The sequence below is a fragment of the Cornus florida genome, unplaced genomic scaffold (assembly GCF_030987335.1).
Source record: "Cornus florida cultivar Cherokee Brave unplaced genomic scaffold, ASM3098733v1 CherokeeBrave_3.0.0_Hap2_Chr11, whole genome shotgun sequence".
Taxonomy (NCBI): domain Eukaryota; kingdom Viridiplantae; phylum Streptophyta; class Magnoliopsida; order Cornales; family Cornaceae; genus Cornus; species Cornus florida.
Genome location: NW_026775581.1, coordinates 47,902,422 through 47,921,323, shown reverse-complemented (window position 1 = coordinate 47,921,323; position 18,902 = coordinate 47,902,422). Strand labels below are relative to the sequence as shown.

Below are 18,902 nucleotides of genomic sequence, written 5' to 3'. Positions count from 1 at the left end.
AAATGTAACGATAAATTATCATTTTAATTACCCAATAGAATCTAACGGTTAATACTTCAGGTGTGCATACATTTTCCAGCACACCTGAACAATTCTGTATATATATTTATATATTATAATTTGCATTTTTTTTTTTTTTCTTGTTTCTTCAAGAGAAATTTGTTCACTTTACTGAAAACTTTAAAGTTTAAACAAATCATGATTGAGCATATTCAATGATGGAGTTTCATTCACTTGAAAATTGACTCCATTTCTTTTTCGTGTGTTTTTTTTTCCCCTCAATGGAATGGATTTTACGGAAAAGATATACAATAAAGGTACAAACAAATGAGGCAACGCTAAAGAGTTGCCCACAAGCACAGGCAAAGACATATCCCAGGCAAAAGAAAAAAGCAAGGCCAAAAAAAAAAAAAAAACACAAAAAAACAAAACAAAACAAAACAAAACAAAAAACAGAAACAAATCAAACAAACAAACCTAAAGTCTCTACAAACGTAGAACAGAATTCAACTATAAAAGGACCAAGAGAAACGTATTTTTTAGTGACACCAAAATTAACTTAATTACAAAACCACTAAATATGCTCAATTTTAAGTGAAAATTACAACTTGATTGTACCAACACTAAGTCCTAAACTTAGGCTCCATTTGTTTGGATGTAAAATATTTTTAAAAAAATATATATATTTTTTTCTGAGATTTGGTTGTCGTAAAATATTTATGGAGTAAAAAAATATTAAAATTTAACAAAAATAATTTATCCATCAATTTTCGGCAAGTTATTTAAAAGTGGCCCGCCCGATGGACTCAACCTTAACCTCGACATAAACTTTTGGCCAACACCAAAAGAGTAAAAATAAAAGAATATTTTACCTTATAAAGAAAAATAGTTTCAAAACAAAATATTTTACGTCAGAATCACCTAGACCAGCAAAAACAAATATGGGATCATTTAATAAAAGAATGATAACCTGATACAACATCAAGGAGAAAAAAATAAATTCTAAATTTTGAGTAAAATAAGATGGAATCAACTTAATTGCTGACAACAAGAAGAGAAAAAACAAAAAGGTCATTCAACTGTATTTACCATAAAAGGTAACAAGTGGCTTGAGGAGGCACGATGCTGCTCCAAATTGACCAGCAAACTCCAAAGAAAATCCAAACTTTAAAGGATGATTGCTCTTACCGTCAATCCAAACTGTAAAGTGGTGAAAACAGTAGATGCCCCCGGCACTCCCACAACAAAAGGTGCTTATTTATCAAAATAACCCGAAAAGAATATTTCAAAGACGAACTTGTATTTTTCTTTCTTAAAAAAAAACAAAAAACTAGCTGGAACCAGTCAGTTTGGGACCTCCAAAGCAATGTACAGCACTTCCTCATGCTGAAACAAATCTAACCTCCCTTAATCCTCCCTAAGTTTGTTCTACGACCTCGTTGGAGTATAGGAAAAGAAAATGACTTCAACCCAAAAGAATTCAACTCATATATACCCTGTTTTTAACAATCTTTTGTGCTTCAGCTACACTCAGATGCCTTATACCATTCTCCTTCAACCATTTCTCTCCTCCACCCAAACTAGCTTGAAGTTGCTTTTCCTCCATTTTCAACAACTTAAAGCCCTCGCTCAATTTGGGGAAGAAACTTTCAGGCCTCAAACACCAAGCCCCGAATACCCCAAATAAGACTGCCAAATCATTCCCAAGTCTTTCCACACCCCCATCATAGAACTTGACATTGTTCACAAGAATACTATTAAAAATTAAATGATCCACCCCAGTTGCTGAATTTCTCCAAACAACAACAAAGTCCATCCCATTCAAACCCTCTTCTAATATTGACATTTTCCCTTGAAGATAGTCCAACGCCGCAACGAAAGTCTTGGACACCATTGTTCCATCTTCAATCCTGTCCTGCCATTGCTTCCTATTCTTCAAATAATCTCGACATCGAGCTTCAAATCCCCTCAAAACGACAGTGGATAACTTCTCAACCCACTCCATTCTGAAATCCTCCAGCTTCCCAATTTCCTCATCAAGAATGCCAATCCCAGGTCCTTCCAACGATTTGCCAATAGAAATACTCTCACTAACTGCTTCTCCCAATTGATCATCCTGGTTCAATCCCATCTCTAGAAAGAAGACATCCTCGCACCATTCCTTCAAAACAGACTCAAAGTAACGAGCAGCGTTAATGGATTTTGTGACTTTGACAAGAGCATCATCATCCGTCAGAGCCGTTAGCCCCTCAGCTTCTTGGCACCTGATAAGTAAGCAATCCAAAAAAAATTGTATAACAGGTGCTCCTGCCAGTCTGACAAACCTTGACCTTAAATGAATGCTTGGCAATGTCCGACAACGATCAATTACAGATGATAGGCGCCGAAGAAAAGAACTGGAAATTGCAGGAGATTTACAATCTTCTGGACCTGACAGCAGAACTGCACCTTGAATTTTGGCTGACCAACTTCTTTCATCCTCCATCACAGGTTTCAACTTATCTTTTGTATCCCTAAGCTCTATTTCTGCCCACAAATCAAGCCAGTCAGGCCGATCACAGAATACGGATAAGGAAGAAATCTTCTGTAGGTTCCCATCTTCCTGAAGGGAAAGCAAGATTCCAGAATGCACTATAAGAGACCGGACTCGTTTATCGAAGGCAATCATCAAGTCAACAAGATGGAGCCAAGATATTCCAGCCTGTGATTGAACACCAGTGACACTCTCTTCATCCAGTTGACCAACATATATAGGAAATATCTCCTTAGCCAAGTACATGGATAGGGAGGATACCATTGCTGAAATCCATTCTTCTCTGCAACTGTAACCGGATAGCATTGCTTCATCAACCAGTGGTTGCAATAACTCGTCCATGGAATCAACATAATCCCGAGTAATCTTATATACAAGAGCGAAAATGAATTCTGGTTTATCAACCCACTTTGAGAAATGGCGTTGGGATGCAATTGATATAGGATTCACAAGTTCTTCAATAGCCCAAAGCGGCTGATGCAGAGCAACTTCCCTATTATGTCCCTCTAGTTGCCGAGATTTTCTTCTACTCTGCAACTCCTGCAGGCTGCACAGTGCAAGAAAGTTTTCACAGTACTGGTGTTTGAGCTCCCCTTGCATTGTGAAAAGGGGATTTGAAACTTCAGCTGATTTCCCACTATCTAGATTTGAGGAATTCAAAACGGATAGAGACGGTGGCCATCCAAGAGAAGCAAGAAGGGCCCGATGATCTGCAATTGCCTGGGGTCTTAAAATTGCTAAAGCTCGATCTACTCGGTGATCAACAGCTGACACAAGACGTGCCCACTGAGGGCGAGTCTTCGTAACTGAAGTTAAAACATCTTCAGTCAATTTGAGTGATTTAATAGCAAGCAGACGAGTTTCCTGCAGGGAAAGGGAAATTAAAAAGGAAATAATAGTTGGTTTGAAAATAATTGCATCATCATTTGTTTAATTAATTGAAAAGGTGCTCACTTCCGAATTCTGTGTAGAAGTGCGCTTCACTAGGTTCCTGTTCATAGTGGAAGATACTGCATCTTCAACGCCACCAACTAAATTGTCAAGCTTTAATGCTGTCTCTGAAAAATATAAGATGATTGAGCGGAAAAAGAAAAAGAAAAAAATAAAATAAAAAATTTTCTCAACACAACAAACAATTTGCCTCCTAATTTCTAGAAAAATAAAATAAAATAAAATAAATGTAAAATAGAGGTAAAACAAGGCATCCTGAGAAGGAACAGCCGAGAAAATATGAGTACAGGTGTCTACATACAGTAGAACGGGATTCAATACTTTTACTAGTAACACTATTTTTCCCAGAAACACAAACCAAGTGTATTTAACCATACAAGCATCTATTTTAGCATTGGGGTGGCGAAGGGGTGTGTAAGGTGTGGGTTGATTGGATATGGCATCGACTATTCCTGGAGCCCGCCAATTAGTTAACCATAGACATATTTAGTTAATGGTCGTATAGTAGATATACCACGCCGGCTTCCAACTCAATAGCAGAACTTGGAAGGCAACTCAATCGGGGAGGCAGAAATTGCATTGATAACAATCATAGCGAGCTTCAGCCCAAGCAGCAGTGATTGAATGACTATGTATCCCATTTTATTAAAGGCAAATACTATTTCCACTATCAAAAACAAAAATGCTTTGGTTTAGATAACCTGGGCAGACATGGTAACTAGCGTAGAAACTGGTAAAACGGAACCTGTTGCATTCACTGGAACAGAGTTCTATAGATATTTCCTTTCAAGGGTGTATGAGGATACAGCAGGGGTTAGGGGGATGGGACAAACAAAGCAAGGGCGGTCGTAGATCAGAAAGACAAATATCATTAATAAGCACCCAAACCGTGCCTGATAGTCACCCATCACATGGCTCTCAAACCCAACCTGTGGTGGATCGGCAGAGGTGAAGTGCATCTGTTGAAGGCAAAGTTCTTCTCTTTACTTAACACTTTCTGTAGGACAGATGTGATACTAACCCCGGGGACCGGCCCTCCGTTCCTGATTAAAGGAAGATGAAGAAGAGAAAGTGAGGCAGCCAGACTCACTTTCTTTGGTGGAACCTGGTTTATCATCTTTAGATTGAAAACATCTTTAAATCGCTGTCTTCAAGATCGAGCTACTTCATCTTACAAGGAAACACCTTGTGGTTTGTACAGCAATCTGCCTCATTGTTCCAGTACCCAGTCTGTGTTGCCTGCACATTATGGTATAAGCGGGTGCTATATGCTCAAGTACAGCTGTTAGGCCTGGGAGTGGCTACCTGATAAATCTGCTCAAACCAAAAAATTTGGGATAGGAATCGTGACGTGTCCAATTTTCTTCCTTAACTTCCTAAAAATGAAGAGCTCGTTGTGTGTACCAGAGAGACTAAGCAATCCAATTGAAGAAGGTGGTAGAAAGAAAAGAGGAAGGCCAAGAAGACTGAATGGAATGATACCCTGCAAAAAGATGGTCATTGATATGGATGAGTAGCAGAGAAGCATTTTTGTAGATAACCCCAAATAACTGGATATAAGGCCTTCTTTATGAATTATTATTTATCCCTAACGTACGTGCCAAACCCCACAACATCTCCATCAACACATCCAATTAAAAGCATGTCAACACTTAACATGCCATTTTCTCTATTTTTTGGTCAACCCAGGGTATCCCCAAGGATTCCAACTCATTTTGAGTTAAGACTAACCCCATTGATGAATGCCATCACTTTACAACAACTTCCATAAGTTAAGCTTGGGGCGAAACAAATCAGAGATGTCTGGTTCTTGAGCCATCACATCAGTCCAGGTACGGACTTGTTAAGGGCTCACGTTCCTCACTCTCTCACGCTCTCTGTTATTGCCTTGCCCATTTTCCCACTTCCATCCCAATCGAACGCTGTGATTCTGCTTCTGCCATCGCCGACCAGTCCCCACCCGAGTCTGGCCATCCACCGTCTCTCTCTCTTTCTTTCTCTCTTTCACAGTAGTTGGTGATCAAATTCTGTAGAAATACACAAATATTTCTATATAATTGTGGAGCAAATCCTCCACCAATCATGGTGACTATTGTACACCTTCCATATATTCTTATCTTTACCATGCCTATATATAGGCTCTTGTACTCGAGCAATATACAGATCTGAATAATAAAAATGTAACCCTTAGTGGCTCTTTCTCTATGAATGTAGGCCTTAATGCCAAATCATGTATATGCCTGTGTTCTCTCTTCCCTTTTCCTATTTGCATTTCTTATTTCCACATCCAATTCGAATATTCAAAACCCTACAAGGGATTTAATCTTAGCCCTTTTCATTGGCTAACTGATTTTTTTTTTTTAAATGATTCAGGAATTTAGTCTTTTTCTTCTGCAAGTAAATTAATTATTTAGTATTTTATATCATATTGTGATCATATAATTTTATTCCTCTTCCAGCAAGGAGTTATCCAGGGATCAGGAATTCAGTAACAAGTGTTGTCGTCAGTGTTATTAAAAGCCCAAGGTGTACCAAGGCGTTAGAGGTCCTTTGGAGCCTAGGCGCGAGGCGCACAGCGAGGCGCGCGCCTGAGTGAAGTGAGGCGCACAATTGAAAATTTAAACTACCATAATAACATTCATATCTCATAAGTCATATCAATATTCTAAAGATTAATATCAAATATAAAAAAGTAAATCCATCAACTATACAAGCATCCAACAACCATAAAACAGAGCACAAATTTGTTTTCTTGAAAGGCAAAGCAAAATGTGTTTTTTTGAATGGCAAAACAAAGCACAAAAAGAAATTTATATGCTAATAAAAAAAATAAATAAAAAAAAAAAAGAAGAAACAAAGCCCAAAAAAAAAAAAAAAGACACAGAGAGAAGAGAACTAGACAAAGAGAAAGATGAAAACAAAGATAAGAAGAGGGGAGATCTATAGGAGAATAGAGAAAGGAAAAAAAAAAAAAAAAAGAAGAAGAAGAAGAAAGAACTAACTTGGCTTCATTGTTCACTTCTGCAACTAAGGCTTCGTCTTCATCTCACAATCTCATTCTATCACTGTTCGGTTAACACTTTGACTTTGGGCTTTCTTATTTTTTTATTCTTTTGTACAAAAGTTCCTTCTATCGTATGCTTGGGCTTTCTTTTTTGTTTATTAAGTTGCCAAAAGTACCCTTTTTGGCTTAAGAAATAGAACAATCGTATTTTTTTAAACAAATATCTAGGCGCGCCTCACAAACAGGACGAGGTGCAACCGAGGCGCACGCCTAATAAACGTCAGTAAGCCAGCGATTACAACAGGCGCTAAGCCTGAGCCTAGGCGCGAGCCTGGGAGCGCCTTTAACAACACTGGTTGTCGTTGAAAAACTTTGAAATCAAATCCTAACCTCACAGTCTTAGTTATTCCATCTATTTTTTTCTTTTTTTTTTGATAAGTAAAAAAAAAAAATATATTCTTGTTTTTTGATAAGATTCCATCTCTGATTATTCTTGTTTTTTTCTTCTTCTTCTTCTTCTAACTTGCTTTATTTGATTTATTTTTTCTAATAATATTGAATATGGACACTGCATAGGCGCACAATTATTTGTTGTGGGTGATAGATTTATAGTTATTAGTTAGTTGTCTTGTGAACAATGCACATGCGCACAATTATGTTGTGTTTTCAGTTCTGGTTGAATTTATTGCTTGTAGAAACTGAAAACATAGCGTGAATATCCTAAAATGTGATTAGCTAATTATATAAGTTCATCTTTGAATCAGTAATGGAGAAATATTACCCAAGAGAGTTGCCACCCTCTGTAGGAAGAGTTGATGACTCTTTAAAGCAAAGTGATGTTGATGTAGAGATCAACCTCGAGGATCTTCTGCAGATCCTGGACTACGAGCTCCAATATTATATTACAATGCTAGTGTTCAAGATCAAATTTGTAAGCGTATGCACCAAAGGGTCCTTGCCAACCTCGAAACCATGAGTTAAGGGAAAAACTCACGACGATTCAACCCGGCATGGTTTATTGAATTTTTTCCCCTGGTTGGAATATAGGCATAGTTAAAGATGCAACATATTTTCTATGTTGCTATCTCTTTAAACCAAATATTGGAGAGAAATCGGGTGGTGATTCCTTCGTGAGTGAAGGGTTTTCAGATTGGAAGAAGAAAGAAAGACTGCAAAGTCACATTGGAAGTCCAAACAGTGCTCACAACAAATCTTTGGGTATGCGTCAAGCTTTGTTGAAACAAAAGCAACACATCCAATCAATTTTCTCCGAGCAATCAGACAAGATGCAAAATGAATATCAAACTCAATTGACTGCATCAATTGATTGTGTTCGACATCTTTTGCGATAAGGCTTGCATTTCGTGGTGACGGTGAATCGGAGGATTCAAGCAACCAAGGGAATTTTCTAGAGACATTGCGATATCTTGCGAATCATAACGAGGATATTAGTGCAGTTGCATTGAAAATGCTTTGTGTGGCATGCTTGTGTCTGAATAATTCATTTTTCGCTTTTGAAAAGCAAAAACTAATCCGCCTTGCTCAATTTTATCCAAAAGAATTTTTGGTCAGCAACTTGACAATTATATTGCAGATGTGCACTCTAGTAGCGAGTTTGAAGGATTAAAAAGGGTTGGTGATCCTGCAAAAAAAAAAAAGGTTTAAACCCAAAGAGACAAGGTGCATTCACTAGTTTATTTGCTTGTGACATTGGCGTTGATTCTACTAGAATTGATTGCGCAACAAGATGGGAGATGGATGGATGAGTGATAGTTTGATAGTGTATATTGAAAAAGATATATCTATTAGCATTGAGAATGAAGCTATCATACAAAGTTTTCAAGATATGAAAAGTCATCAAGGACAATTGTAAATGCACTTAATGAAATTATCAATAAAAGTTAAAATTCTTTTGCTCGTTACGATGGTTTGAATTTTTTTATCTTATTATTGTTAAAGGACGCCCCCTCTCACATAATGTCTGTCCCTGCATCAGTCAATTTGCTTGCCCATACCAATATCATGTACAAAAACATAATAGGACTTATATAATTTAAAATTAAACGCCATATTTTCCCACCACATTTTTTTTTTTTTTTTGACAAGTATATTTGCCCACCAAAAAAATAAATGGATATATAAAACACCATGTCCTTACCACTTTGAATGGAGACATGTCTAGCGTAAAAATAGTGTAAAAATTATTAGAGAGTGTGGAAAGAAATCCTACTTTGGATTTAGGAAGAGACATAGGGAACCAAATGTTTGCAAGTATTATCTGATTACTAACTACGGAGTGCTTTAGACAGATAATCTTAGCACAAATCTAGAGTCATGAAATAGCCCTACCAAATTGATAATTTTGAACTGATATTACAAGTTCTGCAAAGAAGAATACAGAGAGGACGTCAAAATGTTGAAAGAAAAGAGAAAATTTCACTGAGATTCTCTTCTTCGGTGATGTACTAGCTAAGAAGTTTTTTATTATTTATTTTTATAAGTATATACTAGCTAAGAAGTTCACCAGTTGCTGCGAGAGGAAAAAAACGAAATAAATAAATAAATTGAAGCAACAATATGGAATATACCGTGACAGGGTTTTGACAACACTTGCAAGCCTGGACGGAGAAATTTCCATCAGCAGTTCCTATTGAAACCTAATTTGCTTTGAAGGATCATGAAAAGAAAAATTAATTAAAATATTGAATTTTAAAGTTTCCATCATTTTGAGACAGAAAATATCTCTAATCAGTTGGGGCAAGTAAAATTCCTACTGTTCTTAGTCCCCAGATTTCTCACAGCCATGTGAAAAAACATTATAATGTTCCAACAAAGATGTTGGTTGCATGTCTCTGATCCTCATAATCATTCAACTTCAATTAATTACAATCAGGCTCATTTGTGTTTAGACATCATACATGTTGCTATATATTCTTCCAATGGTTTAGGAAAGTTATCGGGTGTTTTTCTTTACATAAGATGATAATGTACTCTGCCCGACGGTTTCTTTTAAACCAGTTTATACCAGTCTAATATTTTAATTGATATTTTGGAAGAGGTGGGACAAATGAAAGCTCTACCATATGTCATACATGATCTGAATTCTCTGTCAATCAAACTTATGCTGCAAAGTACAGGCTCCATAGCTTTAACATGACGGTGATGACCTACTACTGCAATTTGTTTTAAACCAACACTAAGAAGCACATATGCTCTCCGGAGGGACGCGTGTCCTTGTTGAGCACAAATATCTTCAAGACACTTGAAAACACGTGCGTCGCAGATTTTTTTTGTTCTTTTTTGATAGCATGAATTTAGCACATCTTGGACATGCACATCTTTGTCTTGGTTGTTTCCAAGACTTTTTAGGATTGCTACAGATAGACATGCTATGGTAGCGGACTGTTATCGGCTTGATAGCGGAAGGCTTACATGGGATGTGCGTTTTCGGTGTTCTTTCCAGGATTGGGTGAGGATGTCCTTGGCCTTTTGGATCTTTTGTATAGACAGGATGTGGATGGTAGAGGGTCTGACTCCTTGGTTTGGATGCTTTCTCCTCAGGGGAGGTTTGATATCCGTTCTTTATTCCATTGCCTAGCCAGTTTTCATGGCTCTAGTTTCCCGTGGAAGATGGTTTGGCGTTCGCAGGCTCCTCTCAGGGTGGCATTTTTTGTTTGGACTGCGGCTTTGGGTAAGATTCTGACTCTGGACAATTTAAGAAAGAAAAGATGGATCACAGTCAACTGGTATTGTATGTGTAAGAATGATGGAGAGTCAGTGAATCACCTTCTCTTACATTGTCCTATGGCTTATGATTGCTGGAGTCTTATTTTTGGTCTTTTTGGCATCCATTGGATTATGCCTCGGTCTTCAAGGGATTTGATTGACATTTGGAGGGGCCAAAGGATGGGGGCCACGCTCGTGTCCATTGGAGGGTGACCCCCCTTCGTGTTTGGAAGAACATCTAGAAAGAGCGAAACAAAAGATCGTTTGATATGGAGGAACCTCCATCGGGGCGCTGAAATTTGCTATTATTAGTTCTCTTTTTAGTTGGGTGATGGGAAGAAATTGTATATCTTTAGATGAGATTGTGGACTTTTTGGGTTCTTTGGGTCCATAAGGCTTTTTGTTTGGTTTCTTGTATATCTCTTGGGATGTGTTCCCTTTTTAGAACGATTTCTAATACATTTTATTTATCAAAAAAAAAAAATTCCTTACGTTAGTCTCATTCGAACTTTAAATTTTCTTCTTCCATTCTTTTCTATTATAGGTTATGTTTCCTACTACATGTTAATCTTGGTCTGCCTTTTGGCTCTTACGTCTTACCTTCTATTTCAACTAATATTCCTTGTTCATTGGTGCATTTTTCAGTCTACATTGCATATGTTTATACCACCTAAGCCTACCTTCTCTTGTTTTATCACTCCTAGGTGTCACTATTCTCATTTCATGAAAATGAATGCATTAATTTTGTTATTTTTTTTCAACGACTCTATATAACATACCAGGTCTACTTACTATTCTATAGAATTTTCCTTTTAATTTATTTGATAATCTCTTATCGCACAGATACCAACAGCTTGTCTCGACTTTGTCCGAATTATTCCAATCCTACTACTTACACCACCTACTATCTCCCTATCATGTTGTATTATTGATCCTAAGTGCCAAAAATTATTATTTAAACAATCCTTTGACCTTCAATCATCATTATTGTTAGTGTCATTCTCTGTGTCTTTGTTGAAAAATTAAGAGTTTATATAAATTTCAAAGAAAAAAGTAAAAAACATTTTGACCATATCTATATAAATATATAGAAGTAAAAAAAAAAAATCAAAGGAGTGGACATGGGAGCAGAGGAGTCACTATAGTTACGTGTACATGTGCATGTATGTGTGTGTGTGTGTACCTAGTCTACATAAATCTCCTATTTCTTTTGAAGTACCCATGTCAGCACGACACAATATGAACGTGGGTCTATGATATGTGTTTGACACAAGAACCAAAACTGGAAATCCCAATTATCTACATGTGATTAGAATAAAGGTTTCCTTACTTGTTTCGACAGATGGGAACCTCTTTGTTCACCACAAAAATCACATTTGATTTAAATTCTAATTTAGCATTTTTAACAATAATAACATCATATACAATATTATATAACACTTGACTACACCAGGGTTTTAAAAACACGGTTGCAGTGTCACAATGTCGCGGTCTCAAGCTGTAACTGATGTTACATAATGGGTACCGACTGTCGCAGTCGTGAAACTTTTTCAACACTAACTAACAATAATAAAACGAATCAATACGCAAATTTTAACTCCAAAATTCAATAAAACAATGTTTTAATGATTTTTAATGAACTTGTTTAATATTCAAATGTGATTTTATATGAGTAATGGCCAATAAATTAAATTATAAGGAGCTATCAGTAGCATCAGTGTAATAATCTGTTCTTTGCACTGAATTAATAGCCATAAATACATAATAAAATAAAAAAAATAAACATATCATATTCACAAAATTATATACACATATAACATAGAAGTTGGAGATTAGTATACCAGTGGTTGGTACTTGGAACTCCTAGAACATAAATCGACCAATGTTTGCTTTTGATTTGTAAACATATAGTTCAGTAGGGTAGGGGTTTAGCTTTTCTCTATTTTGGTCTTAAGATTTGAAAAAAATGAGAGGAAGCTGAAGATAGGGATTTTAAACCCTAGCCAAAAATCATGCCCTTCTCAGCTGAGTAAGGTAAGGACTCGAGCATATCGGTGATGTTAGACCGAGACACCAATGATTTTTGTTCTAGCCGAGATCTTGGTCCTGTCAAGGCTGAGGTAGTCTACCGAGTTTTGAAGCTATAGTTTACAAACAATGATTCACCAACTCCTCATTCCTCTTACGCATACAAAACCAGTTCACTATAATCTACCGCCTCCTCCTAAGGTTATCGATCATCAAAATCCTCAGGGTTCTTGTTCTCCAAATTGCCTTCCAAGGAAAGGAAGACCTATAAGCCAACAACAAACCCCAATAGAATATTTACATCCAGAACCAACCCTTCCGGGAACCCATCCAAATCCACTCCCTCACCCATCCACATTTCGCTATAAAACAGAACCAAGAGATTAACAATATCCGCCAACACCCAATTTTGAAGATGCCTACTGTAACAAGGGTCATTTGTCCCATATCGGATCCGGATGGGAAAGTGATTGGGTATAAATGGGTGGGTATGCAGCACTACCCAACAGCTTGAGTTTTTTGGTAAATGGGCAAGCACACACCCGTTACAGTTGATATCAGAGCCCAATCCAATCCTTAATCCGATGTCACACCAAGCGTTCGACTCGGAGGGCATCTGGATTTGCAGTCGGGTAGGTAGGGTGGTCCGAGTCGCAACAAGGGCGTTGCAAGTTTGGGTGGGGGAGAATGTAACAAGAGTCATATCCCACATCAGATCTGAATGGGAAAATGATTGGGTATAAATGGGTGGGTATGCAGCACTACCCAATGCCTTTAGCTTTTGGGTAAATGGGCAAGCGCCCACCCGTTACACCTACCAAGTCAGACATCCCAAGTCACCATCTCGCTATCAAGCTTAATTATAGTCGTCAACTAGACCCTGAGGAGCCATTGTTTGTCCTAAAGAGTCTTGGGAAGCTGCAAGCTAATGGCCGATCACCATACCAAGCATCGAGCCAAAATCGAACTAGTCTCCCACTTCTCACCTTGACTCGAATATGTTTTGAAAAATCATTCCACCCCTTATAAATGAATTTCAACCTCCCACCCTCCAAGATCGCACCTCCCTAGACCTCCACCTCCACCAAATGATTGATCTCACCGACCTCCCTTACTAATGCCATCTCACTTTTCCCAATGTTAACCTTCAAACCTAGCACAGCTTGAACCAAAACACATTTTAGGTAGTGCAACTAATCCTCGAATTCACATAAAACAATGGTATTATTGGCGAAAAGAAGGTGCGTCACCATTGATCCTCCATCGTCCTCATCAATCTACTAAGTGCCTCCATCACAATGATAAAGAGGAACAGGGATAAAGGATCCTCCTATCTCAACCCTCTGAAACTTGAAAAAGAGTCTGTGGGAGATCCATTCACTAGGGCTGAGAATTTCACTGTGGAAATGCAAAAAAGAATCCAAGACCTCCATTTCTCACCAAATCCCATCCTCTCTAGCATATCCACCAAGAACCTCAGGTTAATATCGTCACAAGCCTTCTCTATATCCAGCTTGCAGACAATCCCCGGAATTCCACTTCGGATCAAGGACTCCACACACTCACTAGTTATCAACAATGAGTCCAAAATCTACCGAGTCTGATATCACGCCATCAATCACTCTACTCGACCATAATGCAAGGAATTTAGCTATGGATATGTAGATGCTCCAAACTAATAGGTCTAAAATCGTTGACTTCCATAGCCCTGCCCTTTTCAGGGATTACATAGAAAGAGGCACTGATACTCCTCTCAAAGTGGCCATGCATATGGAAAGCATTGAGCGATCCCGTCACCTCTTCCTTTGCCGCCTCCCAATTCTGTTGAAAGAATGCCATACTGGAACCATCCAGGCCCGGTGCCTTATTTCCATTACAACTCTTCAATGTCACCTTCACCTCCTCTGCCCCAAAAGGCCTCTCCAACTATGTTGCTCCGTGTACAACTACCAGTAGAATGTAGAGATCCTTCACTTTATTTCCTCCTTACTTAGCTCAATGCCATTAATAGGAATTCTTCTGATGTGATTACCCATTCGGTAAGCATTTGCGAGCTGATGGAAAAACATTGTATTCCTGTCCCCCTCGTTATGCTCTAAAGCCCTCGACTTCTGTTTGCAAGTGAGAGATGCAATCAAGGATGTCAACCTAGTGCAACCATTCAATGGCTGGGTAGCAAGTGACTCATGGCAAAGAGACTATCATAAAGATCCAGAAGCTTGATCTCCAAAACCACAAGAGATTCAGCATCCTGTATTAGTTTGGAAGATCGTGACAGATTTGACAAATTTCATTGAAATTAAGTTATTACAAAGTTCTGTTATCGAATTATTTGCATATAAGAGTTGACTAGAGTTGCCCAGTCCAACCAATTCGTAGAAAATGGCACATCCCAAAATGAGACGTAAAAACATTACTATCAACAAACTGTTAACTGCCTATAACATTATGCCACCAGAAACAATGGCATTTCTGGATTTTAGTTTGGAAGATCATGACAGATTTGACAAATTTCATTGAAATTAAGTTATTACAAAGTTCTGTTATCGAATTGTTTGCATATAAGAGTTGAATGGAGTTGCCCAGTCCAACCAATTCGTAGAAAATGGCACATCCCAAAATGAGATGTAAAAACATTGCTATCAACAAACTGTTAACTGCCTATAACATTATGCCACAAGAAACAATGGTATTTCTGGATTTTAAAGAATTGTTCCAATACTATACATTCTTAAAATATTAAATAAAACTCAAAAGCATTAAAGCAAATAAATAATCTATATAAGAAAATTGATTAAATATATGACTAAGAACAATCACAGACGTTCTTCCATTATGCAATGCTAATATGATACAGGCTACATGATGTGTACTTATCCTATTATAAATTCTTCGTTTTCTTCAGGACAAACATTAATATTATAGAATACTTTTGGCTTTGTTTAGGATGAGAGTAAGAAGTTGTTAGCAGTTTATGGAGTTATATTTAGTTATTATGCATGTATATATGTGTATGTGTGTGTTTGTAGATGTCATATGGTTTTAAACGAGGAACAAGATAGTTTCAAAGTATTGGGGTTTTTCTCATAGAAGGTTCAAACATCCCATGAAGTTCGATGCTTCACTTCCCCCTCCATTCCCTATTTTCAATTTATTTACTGTGATTTTGCAGAAGGCACAAATCACAATAAAATTGTATGGATCACCTGTAGAATTAGATTTTAACGAAAATCATTTTCATGATCTAGCATTTATAGAAGTGTTTCCTACAATGTGTCTAATGCTACTTATGAATTATGATCAGTAAAAAATGTTAAAACTTTGGCAATATTCTTTTCTAATTGTTATATTGATATCAACCCTTAACCGTGGGTATATTAGAACCTTGATTTATCTTTCTTTCTCCGTCTTAGTAATAATTTGTTTTATGTCCGATTCCAGGTACTTAGGACTACTCAAAGTTTATTCCAGTGTATTACAGCTTTTACGAAGTCTTGGCGAGAGAAAGGGGCAAAAAGGGAAAGAAGTTGCAAAAGTGATACACTCGATCGATCGAGCCTCAATGGATCGAGTTTTTACTCGATCGATCGAGCGGGCCAAGAATGTCTTAAAAACATCAGATTCAGCCCTCTTGAAGGCCAAGCCGCGGTGCACGATATAGCTGACATTGGAGTACGGGGTCTAGCCTATTTTGGACAATTGGAGTCAACTATAAATAGTTTGTTTAGCCTCAATTTCAGAAAGATACTTGGAGGATCAAATAGGAGACTCTCTACACTTTCTCTCTCTCTCTCTAGGGTTTCAAGAAGGAGGAGGAGGCAGAGATAGAGCTAAGCTTAGGGTTGGATGGGCACACCTAGAAAATTGTCTTCCTTCTCTCCATGGCCGGCTAAACTCTCCACTTAGGGTTTGGATGAACCCTAATTTTGTGTAACTATAACTCTTAACTTCATAATTGGGAAATTGTAATTGTATAATTGCTAGGCCTAGGGATTTCTTTGTTGGCTGTACCCAACAATGTTATGCTTTATCTCTATATCAATTTTAAATCATCTTCATATTGTCTTATATTTGGATGGATTATTATTGATCCCAACCTTGAATGCTTTTTGTAATTGTGTTTAAGGATGGCCTTGCATTTGTGCTCATTTGGATACACTTGATATTTGATTTGATGGATTATGCTCATTCTTGATGGATTATACCACAATGTTGAGTAGTTAGGTGGATAGTTCATTCTTGAGGTTGATAATTCATACTTAGTGAATGCATGTGTAGCATTATTCTTTATTGATGATGTGTGCTTGTAGCCTTGTCTCTATTTATGCAATGCAATATTCCCATGAATTGAAGTCATTTGTGTAGTTACATGAGCTTAGCGGTGAAATCCACACCCTAAGTCTTTCTCTCTTTTGATTCCATTTTACTTAACTCTTGTACATCTCTAGCTATTATTACACTTAGCTTAATTCTAGGATTAATCAACTCAACCAAACCATCATTTAAACAATCAAATGCTCATTGCTATTAAGTTTTTTTTTTTTTTTTTTTTTTTTTTTTTTTTTTTTTTTTAAAATCTCATTGCTATTAAGTTTAATTCAAGCCCATAGTCCTTGTGTTCGACCCTCACTCACACAACTCTACGTAGTTGTATTAGGAAACTTGACAGTGAGATGTTTGGTTGCATCACTATGTTACATTGCCAATCATATTTCATTTTGTTAAGTTTATAAATATTAAGAGTTTGCTCAACACCGAGATAAGCGATCATATATCATAGTTTCTTCCTCTTAACACATTTCCATATCTCATCATATCTCCTACCAACCACATAATGAATGCAAAAACCACCTCAAGAGCTTATGACCCATCAAAGAATTTTACATTACATCCCTAACCATCAAATTATCATATTCAATTTTGTTATTAATTCCAGAGCTACAAGTTGTTAATCAATTACTATCATCTCACAAACTTAAAAAGAACACCAAAAACTCACCTGCATACATTCGAACCGTCTCAATCCTCGCCACTTCTTTCACAAGGGAAAGTAGCTCCTCATCCAATATCTGCTCCGATCTTCCGGAACCCTTTCCGCTTCTTCCATCTGAAATTTAATTCCACATAGTAGAATATAAATATCAATACATACAAGTGTAGGTGCATATATGTATTTGTATAAATTTATATATATTGAACCTGATAAAGAACCGGAACAACTAGTTGATGATTGGAGATCGCTTAATTTGGCATTGATATCGCCAAAGAAGCCACCAATTCGATCAGAATACGAATCGTAAGCGACGAGACTCGTTTCGAGCCGTCGGTTCAGATCAGTGAGGTTTTGGTCTAAATCGAGACACCGAGCCTGCAACTCCAATACAAGGCTTGGAGCTTCGTGAAGATTATCTCCAGAGTGGAGCTTGTCGTTAAGAAAGGTGAGGATTGAGGGAGAGAGAGACGATACTGGAGGCAGAGTCTCGATCATGGAGTCCATTTTCATTCCATTGACCTCGGGAGGGCAAAGAGGATTAGGGTTAAGGGATTGTGTGGAATGTATGAGAGAGAAAGTGCGATGCTTCCATGGAAGGGCAATGGAGTCAATAGGAGGGAGGGAGGGAGGAGCTGTTCCTTCTCGCTCCCGACGAGATTGTTCTGTTTGATCCTCTTGTGCACCCGTACAGTTCGCACAAATACGGACAGCTTTTTACAACATAATTTATAGAAAATGGGTTTCAATAAATTTTAGTAATATATTTATATACATAAATAATGTATATAAGGGATTAATTTAATATAAAACCCTTAGGTTTTGTTTGATTGGATGGAACCAATTAGAAAAAAAAAAAAAAAAAATTTAGAGTTTTGGATATATAGAAATTTGAACCGTAATAGAAAATATAATTTCCGCATTAGACTAGTTTTCCTCAAAACTTTTCTCACACAAAATACGACGTGAAAATGCTTCTTTTTATTTGAAGTTCAAATTTTATCTAACAACTGAATTATGTAAAATAACTAACTTCTTTATTTTCTAACTGAGTTTCAAAGAAGCAAGTTCTCTAACCATTTTTATTTTAGTGGACTTCTAGAAGGCAAGTTTTCTCTAAACATATTCTCTTGCAATATTATTTGGAGGATTTTTTTTTTTTTTTTTTTGTTCCAAATATATACATTGTATCTGATATATATATATATATATATATACACGCCTCTATTATATATATAAAGAATAATTTATATTTGGCTCTTTTTGTGCTCTCTGGTTGAAAGCTCATGAGCCCAAAATTTTCAAAATTTTTTATTTTTATTTTTAAGCTTCCTTATTTCTCTTAAATAAATAGTTAGTTCTACTTCTATGATTCCACCTAAGAAGTCCTAAAGTATTGTTTTAATTTAAATAATATAAATGAATATAAATAATTATATTATTAAATTTAATAATTCATCATTTTATTAAAAACTTTAATAAAAATAGACATCATCAAACGCAAATTTATTTATTTTTTTAGTATTTGAAATCATAAGGGTAATTTTGGTATGCACAATCACTTTCTTTTCATTTTCATGCTATCCAAAATAACAAATTAATATTTTTATACAATTTTCTTAAATAAATTTTCATGCTAACTAAATGCTTGATAGAAAATAATTTTTTTT

The 18,902-nt window shown here is 36.7% G+C and overlaps 1 protein-coding gene across 1 annotated transcript; it reads right to left on the bottom strand.

The window, feature by feature from the left end:
• Window positions 1–984: 984 nt before the first annotated feature.
• Window positions 985–17,952, bottom strand: LOC132286751 (RINT1-like protein MAG2). Its single transcript, XM_059789136.1, has 4 exons — window positions 17,442–17,952; window positions 17,242–17,349; window positions 3,488–3,591; window positions 985–3,397 (listed from the first exon to the last, which is right to left on the bottom strand). Exons 1-4 carry the CDS (start codon window positions 17,743–17,745, stop codon window positions 1,481–1,483), a joined length of 2,433 nt encoding a protein of 810 aa, XP_059645119.1. The 5' UTR covers window positions 17,746–17,952; the 3' UTR covers window positions 985–1,480.
• Between the last annotated feature and the right edge of the window lie 950 nt (window positions 17,953–18,902).

Coding starts and splice junctions, on each gene's coding strand:
- LOC132286751 (XM_059789136.1), bottom strand. CDS start 17,745: ATGAAAATGGACTCCATGATCGAGACTCTGCCTCCAGTATCGTCTCTC. Junction 17,350..17,441: donor TTGTTCCGGTTCTTTATCAG/GTTCAATATATA, acceptor ATTAAATTTCAG/ATGGAAGAAGCGGAAAGGGT. Junction 3,398..3,487: donor CTTCTACACAGAATTCGGAA/GTGAGCACCTTT, acceptor CTTTCCCTGCAG/GAAACTCGTCTGCTTGCTAT.